Raw genomic sequence first — 20506 nt, forward strand, 5'->3', positions numbered from 1 at the left:
GGTTGATGTGCTGGGTGGGTGTGCGAGGGGGCTTAGAGAGGAGGCAAGAAGGGGGAGACTTAGAGCAATAAAGGAGGGGGCTCTCTCCTACTCTGAGTCTGACTGAGTGAACCTGCAAAGAAGCCGATTCTCAGAGTGTAACAATGAGAGGTCAATATGGCAGCAGAACCCTCTCCCTGTCACTCAGGTAATAACCCTCTCAGTGCAAGGAACTGGGAGTGGGCCCAACTCTCTGGGAGAAAGCCACCAACCTCCTTCCTCCTTGACTGTCCTGTCTGGTGGTTTCCTTGGTAACAAAGTTGCCTCAGGAACTAGGAACACACCATCTTTTTGGCCTACAGCCTTGCGTCCTCTGAGATGGGGCCTACAGACGGCTAGTAGGGGCCAGGCACTCATCTGCATCAGTCACAGCCAGTGTCAAGGGGAGGGGGAGAACTGCAGGGTTCCCTCAGGAAACTGAAGGCTCAGGCTTCTCTACGAAAACAGCTGCTGGGCTCTGGTGCTGACAGACAGCCATCTTTCCACACCAAGGCTCTGTCCTGTCCCCGCCCTGTCTGGAGCCTTGATTTCCCACCAGAGTTTGTAAAGGGGCCTATTCTGTGGACCCACCCAACCCACGCCACAGATGGCCTGGCCTGCTCTCAGGCTTGGAGCAGACACAGCTCTCCTCTCCTCCTCCTCTCCTCTGTTCGCCATCATGAGAAGGAGATGATGTGATGAGGGGTAGAGAGCACAGGGTTTGAGGTTGGATCTGGATTCAATTCCATTTCGGTCATTTATTTAAATTAAAATGATTCTGGCTCACTTAACTTACATGGCTTAGAACAATCCTGGGCCTCAGTTTCTTCATTTGTAAAATCAGGAGGTTGAAATAGATGATTTGTAAATTTTCTTTCAGCCGTCAATTTCATGATCAAGTCACTCTCCTGTTTATAGTCAGGAAAGGTGTGCATCTGGGTTGTATCCTTTGACCATAACTATTCAATCCATATGCTGAGCAAATAATCTGAGAAGCTGGACTATATGAAGAAGAATGAGGCATCAGGATTCATTAAGAACCTGTGTAATGCAGATGACACAACCTTGCTTGCTGAAAGTGAAGAGGACTTGAAGCACTTACTCATGAAGATCAGTGACCACAGCCTTCAGTACAGATTACACCTCAACATAAAGAAAGCAAAAATCCATACAACTGGACCAATAAGCAAGATCATAATAAACGAAAAAAAGTTTGAAGTAGTCAAAGATTTCATTTAGTTGGACCCACAATCAATACCCATGGAAGCATCAGTCAAGAAATCAAAAGATGCTTTGCATTGGGCAAATCTGCTACAAAAGACCTCTTTAAAGTGTTGAAAAGCAAAGATGTCACCCTGAAGACCAAGGTGTGCCTGATGCAAGCCATGGTGTTTTCAATTGCCTCATAAGCATGTGAAAGCTGGGCAAGGAATAAAGAAGACCAAATTGATGCCTTTGAATTGTGGTGTTGGAAAAGAATACTGAATATACCACGGACTGCCAAAAGAACGAATAAATCTGTCTTGCAAGAAGTGGAACAAGAATGCTCCTTAGAAGCAAGGATGGGGGGACTACATCTCACATACTTTGGACATGTTGTCAGGAGGGATCAGTCCCTGGAGAAGGACATCATGCTTGGTAAATTAGAGGGTCAGCGAAAAAGAGGAAGACCCTCAACGAGGTGGATTGACACAGTGGCTGCAACAATGGGCTCAAGCATAACGATTGTGAGGATGGTGCAGGACCGACAGTGTCTCATTCTCCTGTACGTAGGGCTGCTATGAGTGGGAATTGACTCAACAGCACCTAACAAGTGTCTCCTACTACCTAACAAAGCTCCAGCTCCCTAGTGAGGCATCTAGTGCCCAGTCTGCCTTCCAGCCTTATCAATCACTCTTCCACTTCACATGCCTTAAGCATCAGCCAAACTGACACTTTAAATCCCTGTACGGCTACCTGTTTTCCCACCTCTGGGTCTTTGTTAATGGGTTGTCTCTACCTGGCATACCTTACCCGCCCTATTCCTCAAGTCACAGCTCAAATGCCACCAACTTTGCAAAACTTTCCCTGATTTTCCCCAGGTGTAAGTCATTCTCTCCTTTCTCAAATTTCTCTAGTAGCAGGCCACTTGCATTTTCTTAAAATATATGTTCTTTTTGCCTTCTATAATTACCTGTGTATATTTGATTCCTCTCACTACATGTGAACTTTTAAGGTCAGAGACTATGTCTTATTTATCTCTGTGTAACCCTAATTGATCCAGGTGCTCCACAGGGTTCAGTCTCTGCCTGGTGTCCCCTTGATTGAGCATCTCTCAAAGAACATAAGAGCTTCAGCATTTGGAAAGCATAGCAGCATTCCCAAAAGCCCTTCCTTCACTCCGCAAATTGTCTTACATCATCAGATGCACTACAGCCAAACCCCAAACTCCTTCTCCCTGAAGCCTGTTGTTTCTTTCCCTCTCTGTCATGGATTGAATTGTGTTCCCCCAAAATATGTGTCAACTTGGCTAGGCCATGATTCCCAGTATTGTACGATTGTCTACCATTTTGTCATCTGATGTGATTTCCCGATGTGTTGTAAATTCTATCAGTATGATGTAGTGAGATGGATTAGTGGCAGTTATATGATGAGATCTACAAGATTACACAGTGTCTTAAGCCAATCTCTTTCAAGATATAAAAGAGAGAAGCAAGCAGAGAGATATGGGGACTTCATACTACCAAGAATGAAAAGCAGAAGTGTACGTCCTTTGGACCTGGGGTCCCTGTACTGAGAAGCTCCTCGACAAGGACCTTCTTCCAGAGCTGAGAAGAGAAAGCCTTCCTCTGGAGCCAATGCCCTGAATTTGGACCTGTAGCCTACTAGACTGTGAAATAATAAATTTGTCTTTGTTGAAGCCATCCACTTATGGTATTCCTGTTATAGCAGCACTAGATGACTAAGACACTCTCTCAGCTTGCCTTCTCTCTCTTACTTCTTACGTAGTACAACTTAACCTCTCCAGCTGACACTGCTCTTCTTACTCTCTCCACTTCTTGTAGAATAGAATTTTCTTCAGCAGATGGGGAAACTGGGAAGACTTTCACATGCTAACGTATTTTGTCCCGTCACACATGAGTCTCTTACAAAGTGCCTGGTCCTAGGAGACCCCAAAGTTGCTCATGAATAAATAAGTAATCAGGGTAGCCAGCCGAAGTCTACAATTAAGACTAAATTATTTACTTCTCTCTATCCCCAGTACTACTTCCTAGATCAAGCTACCGTAATTGCTTACCTGGATTCACCAGTCTTCTAAGTGATATTTATACCTCCATTCTTATGCCCTCTAGAGTCTATTCTCCACATGGTGGCCAGAGCAATCTCCCTAGGTCACTTCACTCCACAACTTGAAACCTCGAATGGTTTCCCTCACATTATAACAAAATCCCTGGCTGCAAAAAACCCTTCATGATCTGGCCCCTACCTATCTAACATCACTTCCTCCCTTGCCCAACATGCTCCAGCCACAGAGAGATTCCTTTTGGACCTTTGCATCAACTGTGTCCTCTGTTTGGAGTGTTCTTACACTTGATCTTCACATGACCTGCTCCTTCTTGTCTTTCAGGCTTCGCCGTAAATGTCACCTCCATAGAGAGGCCTTTCATGACCTAGGGTACCTGCCCCCAAACACTATCTCATTATCTTCCCTTATTTTCTGTTCCGGTTACCTATTGCTGCATAACAAACTGCTCCAAAACGATTATTTATTGTTATATCTCAAGATTCTGTGGGCCAGGAAATCAAACAGGGCACAGTGGATACAGCTTGTCCCTGCTGCATAATGTCTGGGGCCTCAGCTGAGATGACTCTAATGGCTAGAGGCTGGAGCAGTGGGGGGATGACTCAGCATCTCTTTCTCTTCTCACATTTCTCTATGACTACGTTGGGCTTCCCCACCAACATGTTGGCCTCAGAGTAGCTGGATTTCTTACATGGCAGCTCAGGGTTTCAAGAGTCCAAAGAAGAAGCTTCTAGTCCTCATGAAATTTAGGCTTTGGACCATTATAAGGTCCCTTCTTCTATACTGTATTGATTAAAGCAGGCCCAGTCCAATTCAGATTCAAACGGAGGGAAAATAGACTTCACCTCTCAAGAGGAATGCCAAAAATTTCAAGATCATCTATAATATGCCAAAACCATTGCCTGACTTTAGTTATTAATTTATGCATTTACATGTGTATTTGCTTATTGAACAAACTGTGGGGTACAAACAAACCATTCTTTTTCTCCCATCACTGCTTCCAGGTGAACTATGTAGATTCTCCTTGCCCCTTAATGGCATCTTGGGCAGATTTTCTACTGTTCCCATCACTTTGATTTCATCTAGGTTGGTCCATCCAATTTAAGACTAATCCCGTTCTTGATTCCAGGCATGGCCTAGATTTGGGCCAAGGAAGTGGAAAGGGACACGGTCTTGTACTCCTCTCTTCCCTTTCCCTACTCCTTTCTTTTCTTTTACACAGGGTCATTTAGGAAAGATTGGGGAAAAGTCCCTCTCAGCTGTGGCCATTTCTTCTCTGGTGATGAATGTGCTTGCATGATAGGCACCCACATGCCAACTCTCCCATGAGCATGCGGCAGGGCCACCACAGCACAGTTCCTTGATATAGGCGGTCCTCTCCAGCTCTATACCCCCCACTTAGCTCTTGCCCCAACCTATACCCTACTGCCTATAGCCTGTGAGGTCTCCTTACCTGCAGGACGTCCCCTTGGTAGAGCTTGAACAAGGCAGCTCATGGTGATTCACTTTCTGTCATGTCTACTTGACCCATGGGGAACTCCTGCTGAATGGGCCCTCTCTCTGTCTTTCTGCCACTCTCCAATTCTCCACCCCCAGCTCCCCACTCAGATAGCACATGGGCTAATCTGAACAGCAAATGCAGTGCCAAGGAGGGGAAGGAAATGGGCCAACCACCCAAGACTCCTGTGAGCCCATTCCCTTCTCTCTCACTCCCACCCTCCTGTTCTTCTGCTTGTGGGGAATAAGGAAATCAATACTGGTGTGATGTTTAGGGGTAGCAGAATTGCTTCAGCCACCTCTTAATAAATCCTATAGGCAAATGTGTTTTTGGTTTTTGTGTTTTTTTTTAAGAATGTGGGCTACTCAGGACCCCTTTCTCCTTAGCACTGGCTCCAATCACCAATTCAAACAACTGAAAAGACCCACCAAATAATACAGGATTATGGTCTTTCTCCTCCACTCAAATGCAAGCTCTATGAGAGCAGGGTCCTTTTGTGTTTGATTCTTCCTTGGAAACTTAGCGCCCAGAACAGTGTCTAGAATATAGGTGGTGATCCATAAATAAATGATGAACAAAGGAAAAGGGTCCTTTGGAGCCTAAATTATCTGAATGGGCTGCAGACATGGTCAAATAAGCCTGTCAGTTCCTTTCCTACTTGTTCCTGCCGGGAGGCCTCTGGCCATGAGTGCAGATTTTTGCTTCTGCCTTCAGGTGCTCCCCTGGTGTCTGTTTAGCCCTCTTCAGAGGTCTTTTCGGGGGTAGGGTGGGGGCTCATGGAAGCTGACTTCCATCTAGCTGACCCTGTGGAGCTGAGTCTTGGAGATGTTATAGAGGCTGGACTGGGGTCCCTGGGACTGAGCCAGAGGCCTGGCCAAGGGATGAGGTTGCTCTTCTCAGCTCTCAGTTGGTCAAAGCCTGCAGCTCCCAGCTCACAACAGCTGTGGCCAAAGAGGGGAGAAGCAAGAGTGAAAGTGCATTTCTTCTGCGAAGTGAATGTCCCCCGGGGCTGACCACACCCCCTCTGTGATCACCAGCCAGAAGCACATTCTGACCAGAGCATCCTCCAGGAGACCCCAGGCCTCAGTGAACAGGTCACCAAGGGCAGCTGCCTCAGCAAGGCCACCCCACCCCACTGGACTATTCGTGTCTTCCCTCCAAAGCCCAAGGCTGACCCCTGTTCCCCTGGGTGCCTGCGGGTTTGTCTGAGCAGCTCAAATGAGGAAGCAGGGCAGAGGAGAGGGGGGGAACCCCTTCCTCACTGACACACGCATCATAAAAAGGCACGTGTACACACCTTGCAGGCAGTCTGATAGTAAATGGTTTAGACTAAAAACAAAAAAAAATTAGAGTATTTTTTGTCGCTGTTCTATGCCAAGGCATTAAGGAGGAAGAGAGAGGAAGATGGAAGGTAAAAGGGAAGAACAAACTGAGCAGCATCTGAGGCTCCACGCCTCTGGCAACCTGAACAAGCTGAGGATATTGCAATTCAGTCCTTTGGGGCTCAGGCCAGGACATCCTCCCTAAAGGGCCTGGGAGCCTCACTTGCTCTGGGTCTGGAGAGCTGGGCACTGGGCTGGGTGTGGGGCAGCCCTGGGGGAAGGGGAAAGGGACTGTGTGCTTGAATTTGATGGTGTTCCAGGTGACTGGGACCAGGCCTCTCCCCAACTTTGGAGACAAGACTACCTCTTGGGAGCTCCTTGTTGGGGGAGGAGCGGAGCCCAGGGTTTTGACTAAAGCAGCTAGGAAGAAAACACCACAGAATGCCACAGGAGCAGGCCTGAGCTACCCTGAGGCCACTCCAGGGCCACTGAGACTTGAGCCTGGGCCCCTTTTGAATTTCAGCATGCCAAAATCAAAGGGGTATCTAGCTAAGCCTCATGTTAGAGATGAAACATTGAGGCAGAGGGAAATCCAATGTCACTTGGTGAGTTAGGGACAAAGCCCAGGCCTCTGCCTTCCAGTTCAGGGTTCTTTTGGCTCTCTCAGGTCTCAGGAAAGCCATTTCACCTTTCTGGGCCTCAGTTTCCTCAGTTGTCAAAGGGAGGGAGGGAGAGAGGAGAAAACTAACGTATTGCCATACACTGTGATGTACTTTCTCACAACCTGATGAGGTGGGTGCTATTTCTGGTCACATTTTTCAAACGAGGAAACTGAGGCTCAGACAACTCGTGCTTTTTTTCCATTTTCCCCATGATGTCTTTGTCCTGCTTCCATTTTCCACTACTGCCCACCGCCTCAGCAGACACACTCCCCTGGTAAGCTGTTTCCAGACTAGAATACTTTATTCAAGAGAACCTGGCTTGGCAGTCAGACGGCTCTGCAGGGGCAGCTTGTGTGGGGTCCTCAGGGAACCTGCTCCCCTTGCCACATGCCATTGGGCTAGAACACATGAGGCCCTCCCCTCAGTGACCCCATCCCCATTGGCTGGGCCACTCCTTGTCCAGCCCAGGGCCCACTCTTTGCCTGTGTCCCTGTGAGGGGCAGCTTGGTGGTGCCTTGGCCAGAAAGAAAAAAGTCCCAGCACAAGCAGTGACAAATGCAAGAAGAGACCATAAGGGGATAAGGAGCAGCAGGGGACCCCAGGCAACCACTGTTCTCTCAGAGCTGAATGTTCTGGCCTCCAGGGTGAAGAGCTGCTGTCAGGAAGGGGAGGAAGCAGCCAGACCACCTCCAGCCTTCCCACCTTCCCACCCAGCCAGGGCCATGCAGCCTCAGAGCAGGCTCCTCCACCCCGCACATGACCAGGAGCTCCCAAAGCAAGGGCTGCTTGTCCATGCAGAGTCCGAGGCCCAGGAACAGGCAGTGAGTCCCTCCTCAGGCCCCCTGGAGATCTCCAGGGCCTCTGGAGCCTGGTTGCCCCTCACAAGACCACACGTCTTGCTTCTTCTCAAGCTGAAGCATCCACAGGTCCATAGCCATCTTCTTTCTTTCTCTCACGTTCTGTGTAAGGCACTGAATTCCTGAGGGTCCTGTCCGTCCCTGTCCCTCATCTTGGAAGGAGCGAGTCATTCAGCAGGGATACAATTGGCTAATAAATAGGGGGCAGGTGCCAGCAGGTAGGTAACTGAGTGTGACGGTAATAAATACACGAGCCGGGAGTGGGGTCTCTCTCCTCCTCTCTCTCCTCCGACGGGCTGGTTACCTCCGGGGGACAGCATTGCCACACCTGCCAGAGACCAAACACAGACGGGGGGTATCAGCACATGGTGGAGGTTGGGGTCCCCTCCTATGGGAGAGGGGACAGACCCACAGGGAAAGCTTGGACAGGGAGCGTGGAGAAGATGCAGCACTCCTGGGTCCCTGCTTGCATGGAGGCAACAAGAAGCTAGGTAGGAGCTACCCTTTGCCAAGCACTTACCCAGGTGCCTAGCCCTGTACTGAGCACTGTCTCATTTACCTTTAACAACAGCCACGAGGAAGACACTGTTGTTATCCTCCTCTCACAGATAAGGAAGCTGAGGCTCAGAGAGGTTAAGAAACTTGCCCAAGGTCACATAGCTTCTCAGTGGCAGAGTGAAGATTTGAACCCAAATCTGACTTTGTGCTATGATGCCTCTGGCTACCCTAGGACAGAAGTCTTCAATCGGGGATACATGTGCCCCTGGACATACATGAAGATTGTCCAATGGGTACCTGGGTCCTGATAGTTTTAAAGAAATCCATTTGCAGCCTCTGTACCTACTCTGTCTTAAAACTCTCTGCGTCAGAAAGTGCCTGGGGTCATCTTCCTCACAATCTCCTTCCCTGTGCCCTTCTCCTTTTAGAAAGAAAATAAGACATCTTCCCCATTTCAAATCCTGTTACAGCGCTTTGCCCCAAGGTAAAAATATTCAGAAACACAAAACGAAGGAACAATTTGAGCTATTGCTGGGTGTAGATGTTGAGAAAGGAAATATGGCCAATGACAGGGTAACTAAGACTTTTGCAAGTCGGGTGGTTTCCAAGTCTTTCAACAAAACTGAAGAACAACGTAACCGAATTGTCAGCTAACAGATCATTAAAGGAAACCCTGGTGGCGTAGTGGTTAAGTGCTACGGCTGCTAACCAAATGATCGGCAGTTCGAATCATTAAAAATAATTTTTACTGGCAGATCACTATGAGTTCTTTGGCAAGTAACTTGGAAGAAAACCAAGTAACTGAGTGATGTTGATAAAACAAAACTCCTTCCAGTCTCAATGTACTTATTTATGTGAACAAGGTTTCTCAAACTTTTCATCTATAAATAATGATAAACAGGAGTAAAATTAATGCTGAATTCTCTCTCAGTCTGGTGGGATGTCACGCTCACTAATGGGCACAGTAACTAATGGAAAAGAACAGTCTACGTCCACCTCATTGAGGTGCTTTCCCAGGAAGATTCTCCTCTCTGTTTAACATGTGTGCTGCTTGGATCAGTTGGTACTACTACTCATTATTCTGACAATTCATTCCAAAGACATTTTAACTCAGAGCTTTACGCTCACAGGAAATCTAAAATAATTCCAATGTATATACCATTTTTGTGGCAGAGGAATATGATAAGGCGATAAATAAAAGATTTTTAGCATTAAAAATATATTAAATGAGGCTGAAATTCTGTGGGTGAAGTGAAGTGGAAATACAAGTTCAAGGAAAAAAGAAGCAATGTGAATACCCAATTGCAACTATTAAAGAGGTGTTCATATATTTTGGGGGGTTGCTGCTGCTCACATTTTAAAAACTGGATGATGGTGAGTATTAGATGAGGGTCACATATAGGTGCCGTAGGACATATCTGAAGAGTTATGTAATAGCTTTAGATTAAAATATTAATGTTCATAATAGACCAGTAATTATATCCTTTGCAATTGTTTATAATTATGATGAAAAGGTTTAAGGCCAACTTTAAAATGAGCAGGAGAGCATATAGTTTTTTGCAACTCTGTTAAGAGGTTCCTGAATAAAATGTTTGAAGACTGCTGTCCTGGGAAATAGGGCCATGGGACAAATTGCATCGAGGCTGCCCAGCCCAGGGTGGGCCTGTGTTGACTTCAGTGCCAGCACCTTCCTCGAATCACCACTTGGGCCCAGGGGAGAGAGTCCCCACCTTCACAGACGTATGTGTGGTGGTGTGTCTCAGTCTGTGCAGAGGCAGGGGCAGGACTTGGGTAGCTCCACTCCCACAGTATGAAATGACTTCCTGGAGTCTTAGAACTGGGAGAGACCTTTGCCCCTGAAGGTGAACTTGTAGTGTGATGGACTTACGATACAAGTGAAATATCTCTTCCTCTGTTTTTACTCTTTACCCTTACAGATTTGGATTGGGGTTTTCCTTCTCTAATCCTTCTCTCCCAGCCACACTCAGGCCTGCGACGCCAGCCTGCTGTCCCCAGGTGAAAAGCCAAGATGGGCAGGTAACATGGGGAGGGGAAGAGGAAGCAGCAAGGGGATCCTAAGAACCCCCTGGGACCCAGTGGGGGAATTGCACCTTCCCCCGGGGCTGCTTAGAAGTAACCTCAGATAAGTTTTCAGTTGCTAGAATTTTCTCAATAGAATGAATATAAGCACTGTAAGGGCAGAAATCTTATTTGTGTCGTTCACTGAAGTACCTGGCACCTAGTGAACATTTGGCAGGCTCCCGCCCCTCATTCTACACAGGGAGAAAAAACTGAGCTCAGAAAAGTGAAAAGATTTGCTCAAGGCCACGTGCAAGGAGAAGCAGGACAAGAGCCAAGGTCCCTGATGCTTCCTGGGCCCTAAAATCTCCAGGAGGTGCAGCTCCGTGTTCTGGCCCCAAGACTGCCCTGAGCCTTGCCTTTCCCCTCCCAGGTGACTGACCCCTGCCAGCAGAGCGGGGGCTCCCCTATGGCCCAGCCTCCTTGCCATCCCTGGGCTCCCCGCACACTCACAGGTGGCAGTCTGTGGGTCTCTGCTTCTCTCTCTTCCTCTTCCCCCTGCCCTTGGGTCTCCTCCTGCAATAAGCCAAAAGCGTCAGGACAAGGTGGCTGGGGGCCCCCATGCTAGGACAGGGGCTGGCAGGAATAGCCCCAGCCCCGGCCAGACCACTTACCTTTCTGGCTTCATCTTCTCCCGCAGGGGCCTGGGAAAACAGAGAGGGGCAGAGGAGAAGCAGAAAAGCAGTAAGTGGGGCTCCCTGTTGCCCCTGCACCTCCCCATAGACATCCTGTGTCCTGGCTCTAAAGTTAGCACTGGGGCCACTAGGGGGTGGCATGGAGCTAGAGAGGGAAGCGAGGCCAAGGGCCTCTAGGTTTTGGCTCCCTCTCTAGTTTCTGGGGACCCCACTCTAGTTTCCTGGGGCTCTTTCCACTCCCTTATACACTCCTCAGCTTCTTGACATGAAATCTGAGTCTGTTCTCCATTGTTCCACTAGGCCCATCTCTGTTCACTTCCTTTCCTTGCTCCTGCCCTGCCTTCCAGGTACATACTGGGTGTTTCCTCAAGGATGGTAAATGACAGGCCTGGCCATGAACCAGGGGATGGTTGCCTTGCTGCCAGGTAAGACTGCCTGTCAGTGCACAGCCGCCCTGGGGAATGTGTGCCGAGAGTGCATGAGAGTGTGAGGGAAGGTGAGCACAGCCACGCAGTCACCAGGCATGTCCTGGATCTGCCTCCCAGAGCCATGGCTGTTGGCCCAGAAGACAGAAGAAAGATGTCTCTTGTTGCCTGGCCCATTGGAAGGGGACGGGCCTCAGTCTTCCCTGGGAATAGTGGATGGAGACACAGGGCAGCATGGTATGAGTTGGTTTCAGAGACGGTGAACACTGTGCCAGGCTGGCTGTCTCTCTGGGGAGCCAGAGCAGAGTACCAGGGCCCCTTGGGGCTGTCCTGGTTGTGTCTCTGCCATCCTGGGCAAGTCAGGGCACTCTCGGAGCCTCAGTCTCTTTCTCTGCCTGCCCCAACAGAGTGGCTACGAGGGCAAAGGTGATGTAGAAGGTTAAAAATTACCATCCAGCATTGGTTGGGAGGGTTCATTACTGAACTACTGTTACATGGCTAAGCCCTGACTGGAAGCGGCAGAAGGAAAGGAATTGAGGCAGAGTTCCTAACAGTGGCACAGTGAAGAGGGCCTGCAGCTGGCTGAGGGCCAAAAGGGGCTGCCAGAGTCCTGAACATTAGGCAGGGCCAAGCCCAAGACAGTCCTGGGGCTCTTGGAGAATGTGGTAGTGGCCATGAGAAGTAGTGTGAAAAAGGGCAGGCTTAGGGGTTAGATGGGCCGGGGTTCGAACCCTCCTGTCACACTTAGTAGCTGTGGAAAATCATATAACTCTACCAAGCCTCGCTTTCCTCACTTATAAAACTGGGAGGACGATAGTACCTACCTCCTAAGATTGTTACGAGAGCAGGGACCTTGTCTATCTTGCTCACCGCTGTATCCCAAGTGTCTGGCGTACAGCAGGTGCTCAATAAACATTTGGTGAATAAATGAGAAGGCACATTAAAGTGGTGGGGCTAGGCACAAATGTTAGTTCCCCCTCTTCCTGGCCAAGATAAGGCTAGGGCTCTCCAGTCTGGTGCCTCTGTTAACAGCCCAGTGGCACCAGAAGCAGCGTCTCAGCTCATTTCTCTCTTCCCTGAACCTGGTTGGCAGTGCCAGGTCTGCTGTTCCTGGTAGCTAAGGTTCAAAGTGCCCCTGGGCACAGGTAGCAAGGCTGGTGCTGGTCAGAGTTTCTGTGGGGTAGGGTCCCCGACTTCAAAGAAACCACAATGCCTCCTTTCTTCCACCCCTTTCCTCCCACCAGGCCTAGTCCTTCTTTCTGCTCCTCAGCCCAGTCTCACTACTCCCGCAGGCACACAGCCTGGTCCAGAAGGAAGTCCGGACTTGCAATGTCTTTGCCTCCTGGTGCCTCTTTCAGCAGCCTATGGCAACTGCCTTCCATCTCAGGTGGGGGAGGAAGGACGTGCCCCTAGACCCTTCTTCCCCTGTGGTGTCTCAGCAGCTGTATTCCAGTGGGAGCACCTCCCCAGGCAAAACCGGCTGGGGTCAAGGATGAAATGAAAGGCAGCTACCACCGAATGCCTCGGAGTGGGTCCCTGATTTCCCTCAGCCAGGAAGGAAGTACGGCCTACCGCAGGGATGGGCAGCCAGGCGTCTGCCCACCTTCCTTGAGGCTTCCAGGTGTGTGGGGGCCTGCCCCTGCTCCCAACGGCTAGGACCTACCTGCACTCGCAGCGCACGTGCTGAGAGAACGTTAGCTCCACATAGGAGAGCGGGTCCCCAGAGCGGATCTTTAGGAGCTGCGGGGAGAGAAAACGGATGCCTGGATTTGGGGGTGGCCCGTGGGCTTCCAGCAGCCCACTCTCCCCCTCTCTCCTGCTGGATGGTTCCAAGCAAGTGAAACAACATCTCTAAGCCTCAACATCCTCGACTGTAAAATGAGGATAGCACCTGCCTCAAAGGACTGAGTGAGGCAACTTTCATAAAGTGCAGGGCACAGTGCTGGGCAGCTCTCAAAAGATGAATAACAAACCTGTGTGTGTGTGTAAAGCTCCAGAAATGAGCTTGCTTGAAAAGGTTCCAGGACCTCCCAGTATAAACCAGGAAGGAAAAAACCAAGCCAGTTGCCATGGATTCGGTTCTGAGGGGAACTACATTCCACAGGTTTTGAGTGGCTGGCTGTTTGGAAGCAGATCACTGGGGCTTTCTTCTGAGACAGCTCTGGGTGGATTCGAACCACCGACCTTTTGGTTAGCAGCCTAATGCTTAACTATTTGCACCACCCAGGGACTATTCGGCATAAACAAGGCCTTCTTTAATATGAGCAGATTTCTTTTTCAGCTTCCACTAGAGCATTTTTAAACCTGCTGGGCCTTGGGATAGGCTAAACTTGAACAGGACTCACCAGGGTGTTGGCGAGTGGCTTAGAGCCGGGACAGGGCTCAGGAGGAGGGCACGGTGCAGGGTTGGTGAGAACACTGGCCTGGGAGGCAGGTTCCAGTCCTGCGACCTGGGTCTGGCCTCTTCCCTCTGGGTCCCCTGGAGGGGCCGGGCTCTGTGGCCCTCTGAGCAGGGTGTGGGCGACGGGGCGTGGGGAGGCGTGTGCAGCCCCTCCGTACCTGCATGGTGACGTTGACCGTCTCCACGGGCACACAGTGCAGGTTCTCGTCACCACAGCAGCCGGTGCAGCGCAGCAGGGAGACGCAGGATGGGCTGAACATGTGCTCCACCTCGCTGGGGTACTCAGACACGATGTCCACCAGCCTCTCCAGGGCCCTGCAGTAGCTGCGGCCCCACACCTCCTGGAAGGGCACCACTGCACAGAGGCACAGAAGGCTGGATCAGGCCAGGGTAGACCCTGTCCCCAAGCCACAGACTTGGCTCCAAGTCCCCCTCCCCCAGGAAGCTTCCAGCCAGCCCTCTGAGCTTCCCCTGCTCTGAGGTCATGATGTGACCCCTCTGAGGATGACGGTTGGGCCCTTAGCTCATGTGCTGGATGGAAATCCCAGTAGAACGGAATGACTTAGTGTACCAAGCTCTCTGCTCTAGTCTCATCTCAGGTACCACAGCCTGCCTCAATGCTCCTGGGGCTCCAAGGAGTGTGCCCCTGGCAGCTCCCAAGCCCTTCTGGATCTTTCTCAGGCCTGACCTGGTGCCTCCTCCGTCTTAGGGAACTTGCAGAAACCAGTCAGTTCTGGGTTCCCCAAGGAGGACTGGCCTTCCCCTTAGTCTTCTTCTCAAAAACCTTCTCTGGCTCCCCTATTTTCTGCTCTACTAAATGCCAAGTCCTCTGCCTGGCAACACAACCTCATTCAAGCAGTGTGCCCCACTCTGACTCCCCATTTTCATCCAACCAGCCCTCACGCTGAGCTGGGGCAGTACCACTGGAATTCCCACCTTTGGGCTCGTGCTCTTCGTGGTCCATTTCTATCCAAATTCTACCCCTTGTTTCTCCAGGCCCATCTCCCACCTCCTTTGTGAAGGCTTCTCCAACATTCTGGCATGAACAGATGTTCCCCCCTTGAACGTAACATGGTCCCAAGAGCTTGCCTTATCTCAGTCATTGGTAGCTCTTATCTCCTTTACAACCAAATCGAGCCTCTGTGTGGACAGGGACAGAGGCGTCCAGTAAACACAGGCTAAGTAATTACTGACTGATCAGAGGAGAGTTCACTGAGAATTAGCAGGAACACCCCCAGCCCCCACAATGCCCTGGTGGTTGTGAACGGGATCTTTTGTGGGCTGATCTGGAATCTTTCAAAAGCCCCTGCTCCTTCAGGGGAAGGCCTGGGGCCAGGTCCCAAACAGGCACAAAGGAAGTGAGTGGCCAGAGCCAGGAGACCTGGCTTCTAGCCCAGGCCCTACACTGGCTGTGTGACCTTGGGGAGGTCACTAAACCTTTCTGGGCATATCCGTTTCCTCGCCTGGAGAAAGAGAAGAAGCTTGGGAACAGATGGTTGCTAAGATCTCTCCAGCTATGGCAGGCAGACTGCAACTCAGCCCAGCCTTGAGATCATGGGTAGAGAAACCTGTCCTGCCCTGGGTCATCCTGCCCACACCTGACGGTCATCCCCAGCTGTTGGGTAAGGACAGGGGAACCAGGTCACCTAGAGACCCTGCAATCTCTGCCATAGAGTAATGGCCTCTCCTAGCAGCCCCTCACTTCTGCATGGCCCTTCCTAGGAAGCAGAAAGGGCCAAAGTCCATTCTACTGAGCCTATGAGGATGTGAGACCCAGGCTAATCTCAGAGGAAAAATAAGCCTCAGCTCTAGCAGAGGCCCTTGGGAAAGGCTGCAAGCCGGTGGAAAATACCCAGGAGGCAGTACGTCCACATGGAGCTGGCCAAGGCAGCTAGAGGCAATAAACCGTGCTTATCTGGGTGTCTGCTGCTCCATTCTGCCTTGCTCTGCTTAGGGGACACTAGGGCTGGGCCGGGGCTGGGAAGGGGCCCCAGAGGCCTCCCCTGACTCCACCTCTCCAGGTCCCTGGGACACCGCCCCTGCACCCAAGTGGGAAACAAGGCCTCTCTCTCCAAAGGCAGCCCTGAAGCCAGGGGAAGCCTGCTTTTGCAATACGGCACCCTCCTATAGTCAACTCCACAAGCTATGTGTTTAGTCTAAAATCTTCATGAGCACTGATGAGACTCTGGGCGTTTAATCTCCTTCTTGGAAAACATAAATAACAGCGGAGGAATAGCCAGCCGCCAAAGAGCCACAGAAGGCCGGGTCCCTGCCCTGGGACCAGCCTTCAGGGAGGGGGACAGCGGCAAAGAAGGGGCACCCCAGCCCCTATCATCACATAAACAGACGCCCACCCAGCTGGGCTGCCGGGGCCACAGCCAGGTTAAGCAGAGCCGGCTCAGCCTTGGCAACAGAAGAAGGAATTTTCTTTTCTCACACCCACCCCCGGCCATGCAGACTGTCAGCAGGACCCAGGCTCCAGGGTCCTGAAGTCCTGAGACCCAGCACTTCCCGGGCAGCCTGTGTTGGGGACGGCCGAGAGGGAGGTGGGCTGGGGCTGGTTTACCTGGCAGCCACCAGGAAAGAGGGCAATCTAACCCCTGAGGCCCTGTTGGGTATGTGGGAGAAAGAGAGGGGGCTGGGCGAGGGGCCGGCTGAGGGAGCTAGCCGGTGACCGCTCCAGATGTGGGCTGAGCCCCGCAGGAAGACTCTGCTCAGCTGCTCCTGAGAGCACTTCCTCTGGCCCCAGACCTGCTCCAGAGACAGGGGTGGGGCGAGGGGAGTGGGAGGCTGTGGCCCAGTCAGGAGCCTTGCCACCTCTGGGGCCACAAGTGGGCTCTCAGCTCTCTCACCAGCCCTGTGGTTGAGCCTCCCATCTGGCCCCAGCTGTCTACCACCCGGGAGAGAGAAGCCCAAGAAGTTTAATCCTGAGAGCAAGTTCCTGAGGAAGCCAATAGGGAGAGGCCACAGGGCTGGACAGAGCTGCTGGCCACTGGCCCGAGCCTGGCAGGTGTCCTCCCCACAGTCACTGGTAGCGGGGCACACAGCCAGCCTGCCACGAGGGACACCCTGAACCATCAGGAGCCTGGTGCTGCGCACTGGGCTCTGCCACAGACACAAGGAGGGGGAAGTGTCGGAGACTTCAGGCCTCTCTGAGTCTCAGGTTCTTCATCTATAAAATGAAATGTGGAGATAGATGCCAATGCCTTCCTACTTCACAGACTTGTGGTCAGAACAGAATTAAAAAATAATAAAAATCACTGCCTGTGGCTGGAAAGCCTTCCCCCTCGATACGGACCCTGCTGTGTTAGCAGGAGGGGGTGGCATTTTCAGATTTTGATAACGGGGGTGGGGGGTAAGGGGAGGAAGCTCATTGTACTTCTCTTGGCCACAATACAGGCTCTCTGGTTGAGCAGGATGACAGGTGAGGTGACCTAACCTAACAAATCTACATTTCCATGCTTCCTCACTCCAATCCCTGGAGTCCTCCAAGGAGTCACCAAATCCTATAATCTAAGGAAAAGAAGGAATCTTAGGTATCATGGACTCTAATGCTCCCATTTTACAGATGAGGAAACTGAGGCTTAGACTTCTCTGTTAACTATTGCCTGAACTATACTGAAAGCATCAAAAGGGGCATGGGGTGGAGGTGGGGGTGGGTCCCTCTCCAAATTCCTGAGAGCATAACGTTGTGCCAGTCACAACGGGCATACCAGGGTGGAGGTGGGTCAGTGAAGTTAACGGCAGCTGCCTCCCCTCCTCCTCAGGGGGCCAAGGGGCTGAAGGAGAACGGGCAGGCCCAGGAAATGCTGGCTGCGAGGCAGGCTGTTGAGCAGGTGGGCGGGCTGACAGGCCTGCAGAGGGTGTTCCCAGCTCCTAGACAGCTATCACGCGTGTGCGTGTGCACGTCCCTACACGCCCCCTCTCCCACAGCGCCATGGGAAGCCTCGGCAGTGGTGTGTGGCTACTCTGCACGTCTCAGGGAGTTAGGGAGGGTGGAGTGAGGCTGGGGGTCTGGTACAGGCCTCCTGCCTTCTGCACGTATATCTCTTTGGCAAACATCTCGTTGCTGCCCTTTGAAGATTCCCTCTTGATGCAACCCTGAGCAGGGAGTGGAAGGGCCAGGGAGGGCGAGACTCACTCATGTTCTATCTGTTTGTAATCAATGAAAGCCTGGTCAGATGCCTGCAGAGCTCTGTCAGGGCTGGGCTTCTGGAAAGGTCCCCTCATCCTTCCCGGACCCTCTTGACTGCTTGCCCACTGAGTCCAGCTCCCAGACCCCCAGTCTCGCCCCTGACCAACTCTTTGGGACCCTCTCTGCCTCCTCACATCATGCTGGGGAAGGGGCTATGAGCCAGGCAGTCCAACCCCAGCCCTGGCCTGAAATAGACCTACTCTAGCCCCCTGGGTCACAGTAAGGTGGTCTCTCGGGTCCTTCCAACTTTGTCAACCAGGATGTCTAGCTGGTAGACTCTCCTCAACTTATTATGAGCCTGTGCCCACCCTTCATGCCAGTCCCTGCCCATCCTCAGCCTTGGCTTGGGAGGAAAGAGGAGAGGGGCTCGAAAGAGGAGAGGGGCTCGGTGAGTAGGTGTGCTCCCAGCCCAGCCAGCTTACCTTCCACCTCTGACGAGCTGTTCCCAGCAGACAAGGCCCACTGCTGTGAACAGAAAGGTGCAGGGATGAAGAGGGGCTACCTTGGGGCTCTGCAAGCCATGGCCCCTCTGAGCCCTTTTCCCACTGGCTCCACACATTTTCTGTGCCCTGTCTTGGGTCTGCCTCTTTCCAGGTGCAACTAAAAACCCACTGGACCCTTGGTGAGTCCTGCCCATCTGTGGCCTCAGTTTCCTCATTTGGAAAAGGGCAGGAGGCTTTTGCCTGCTGTAGCCCAGAGATTTTGCAATCCTGCGGGGGTCTCCCTTCGGTCCAGTCTCTGCTGGGTCCTGTACAGCCTGCCTTGGCCTGGTGCCAGAGCCCAGGGGGAAATGATCAGCTGGTGGGAGCCGAGGGGCTGGAGCGGTGGCGCCACGGGCTGGTGCAGCTGGTAACGTTACACCTCTGGCCAGCCCTGCACCCAGCAGGCGGTGGCGGGGCTCCCCAGCCTCTGGGGGGCTGCCCAGCCCACCCCACTCTGGGGCCGGGGCTGGGGACTCCCGGGGCAGCAGAACAGTGCAGTGGGAAGGAAGCTCATTGGCTTTGTCAGGATTTCACTGCCCAAGCTGGCTCGCGGCCAGACTCACCCAGTTCCTGGGAAAAGGGCCCTGCTCACTTCCCAGGCCCCACACTCAGGACCTCCAGCCACTCACCCAGGAGAGAGGACACACTAAGACCCCTTGTCTTGTCTCCAGCCCACCCGGGAGCCCCCAGCTCAGCCCTATACCCTGATGGGGGCAGGGCCCAGCTTCCCTACTGCCGGTATCTTCAGCCGGCTTCCCCCCAACCAGGCCAGGTCAGAGGTCCTGGGGGCGCCTGCCTGGTCACAAGGCCTCGACCCTGATCACAAGGCCAGGGACCCACCTGGGATTAGTGGAGAGATGCTTTTAGCAAAGCCACCAGGGCCTCAGGGGACAAACAGGAAACCTCTCTCCCTTCTCTGTGGCTTCCCCATCCCTGCCAAGACAGCCTCCAGGGGCTGGAGCGAGGGGCTGCCTAGCCTGAGATGTCCTCCCAGGGGATGCAGGTCCAACCTGGTTCCTGGGAAGAGCTGGGAACATCCTCGGTGGTGCTGCTCCCTAGGGGGTCTGTCATTGCAAGAGCCCCTGCTTAGAGTGCTTGCTGGGTGTGGGCAGCTCAGGGCAGCCAGACTTGGGGTGGGGTGTTCTTACCTGAGGGGGCACGGCGGGCAGCGCCAGCCCAGCCAGAAGCTGCAGGAAGCAGGTGAACAGCCTCATGGCAGGCATCTTCTCAGACGTCCCAGGTCAGGGGGCTCCGAAATAAAACCACCATGCTCGTCCCCTGGGTAGCCCCTGGCACAAGAGGATAAGAGCCCAGTGGGGGCACTCACTGCTTCCCCACGGCCCCCGCCGGGGGCCCGAGCATCCTCTGAAAGCCCTGGGAGTCAGGAGCCCGCAGGTAAGGCTGCCCTGCGGCACCTGATGGGGAGTGGCCGGCAGGGCGAGGCGGTGTGGGACAGACGGGTCCCTGAGGGGGTCTGTGGGGCGTCCAGCGAAACCCCAGGTCCTCTCGCGGTTGGGCAGGAGACTGAAGATGCAGTTTCCTCCTCAGTCAGCGGCAACCTTCTGGGACTGAGGCTTGTCCGCGACTGGGTTTCGGGGCTGAGAATCGGGGCGGGGCTCCAGGCCCGCCCCGCCCACTAGGGGAGGCTCCAGGAGGGCAAGGCGGGGCTCCCGACCCGCGAGCCCAGACCCCGCAGCCCGTGGACGATCCCAGCGCCCCGCGGGAGCCCAGCCCGCAGCCTCCCTCTGGGCACCGGCTGGCCCAGGCAGCATCAGTGCCAGCCATCGGAGAGGGCCATCCTCTCGGGCTCTCCCGGGTCGGCCACCCTGGTCGGGCGTCCAGGTGCGGAGCCGAAGTGTCTGGCAACAGGCTCGTGACTTTAGCTGCATCTGCGAGGAACTGGGCCCCCCCACCCCTAGGAAGGCAGCAACTTAGCCTGGCCCTCCTTCAGGGTGGTACCTATGCCATCCCTACAATCTCTAGGGGTGAAGGGATTACTAATCCCATTTTATAGTTGAGGAAACTGAGGCTCCCCGAGTACCTGTGCCTTTTTATCTTGTACAAACAAATGCACTCTTAAAAAGTGTGTGTCTGGGTCCAAGGAACTGGCAGTGACGAAACCCAGGCCACCTGACTCCAGAACCAGCCCTC

General features: G+C 52.7%; 1 protein-coding gene across 3 annotated transcripts; it reads right to left on the bottom strand.

Annotated features, from left to right (window-relative positions):
• Window positions 1–5267: 5267 nt before the first annotated feature.
• PGF (placental growth factor) lies at window positions 5268–19992 on the bottom strand. 3 transcript variants are annotated; one of them, XM_064292757.1, is made up of 7 exons: window positions 19504–19992; window positions 18296–18335; window positions 13837–14033; window positions 12941–13017; window positions 10832–10861; window positions 10671–10733; window positions 5268–7968 (listed from the first exon to the last, which is right to left on the bottom strand). In XM_064292757.1, exons 1-7 carry the CDS (start codon window positions 19576–19578, stop codon window positions 7941–7943), a joined length of 510 nt encoding a protein of 169 aa, XP_064148827.1. In that variant the 5' UTR covers window positions 19579–19992; the 3' UTR covers window positions 5268–7940. The 3 variants fall into 3 exon arrangements, with proteins under 3 accessions (XP_064148827.1, XP_003408821.1, XP_003408822.1); XM_003408774.4 differs by having other exon boundaries at window positions 5269–7968; window positions 18296–18338; window positions 19504–19991; XM_003408773.3 differs by lacking the exon at window positions 10671–10733 and having other exon boundaries at window positions 18296–18338; window positions 19504–19991.
• Between the last annotated feature and the right edge of the window lie 514 nt (window positions 19993–20506).

This window comes from Loxodonta africana, chromosome 10 (genome assembly GCF_030014295.1).
Source record: "Loxodonta africana isolate mLoxAfr1 chromosome 10, mLoxAfr1.hap2, whole genome shotgun sequence".
NCBI lineage: Eukaryota > Metazoa > Chordata > Mammalia > Proboscidea > Elephantidae > Loxodonta > Loxodonta africana.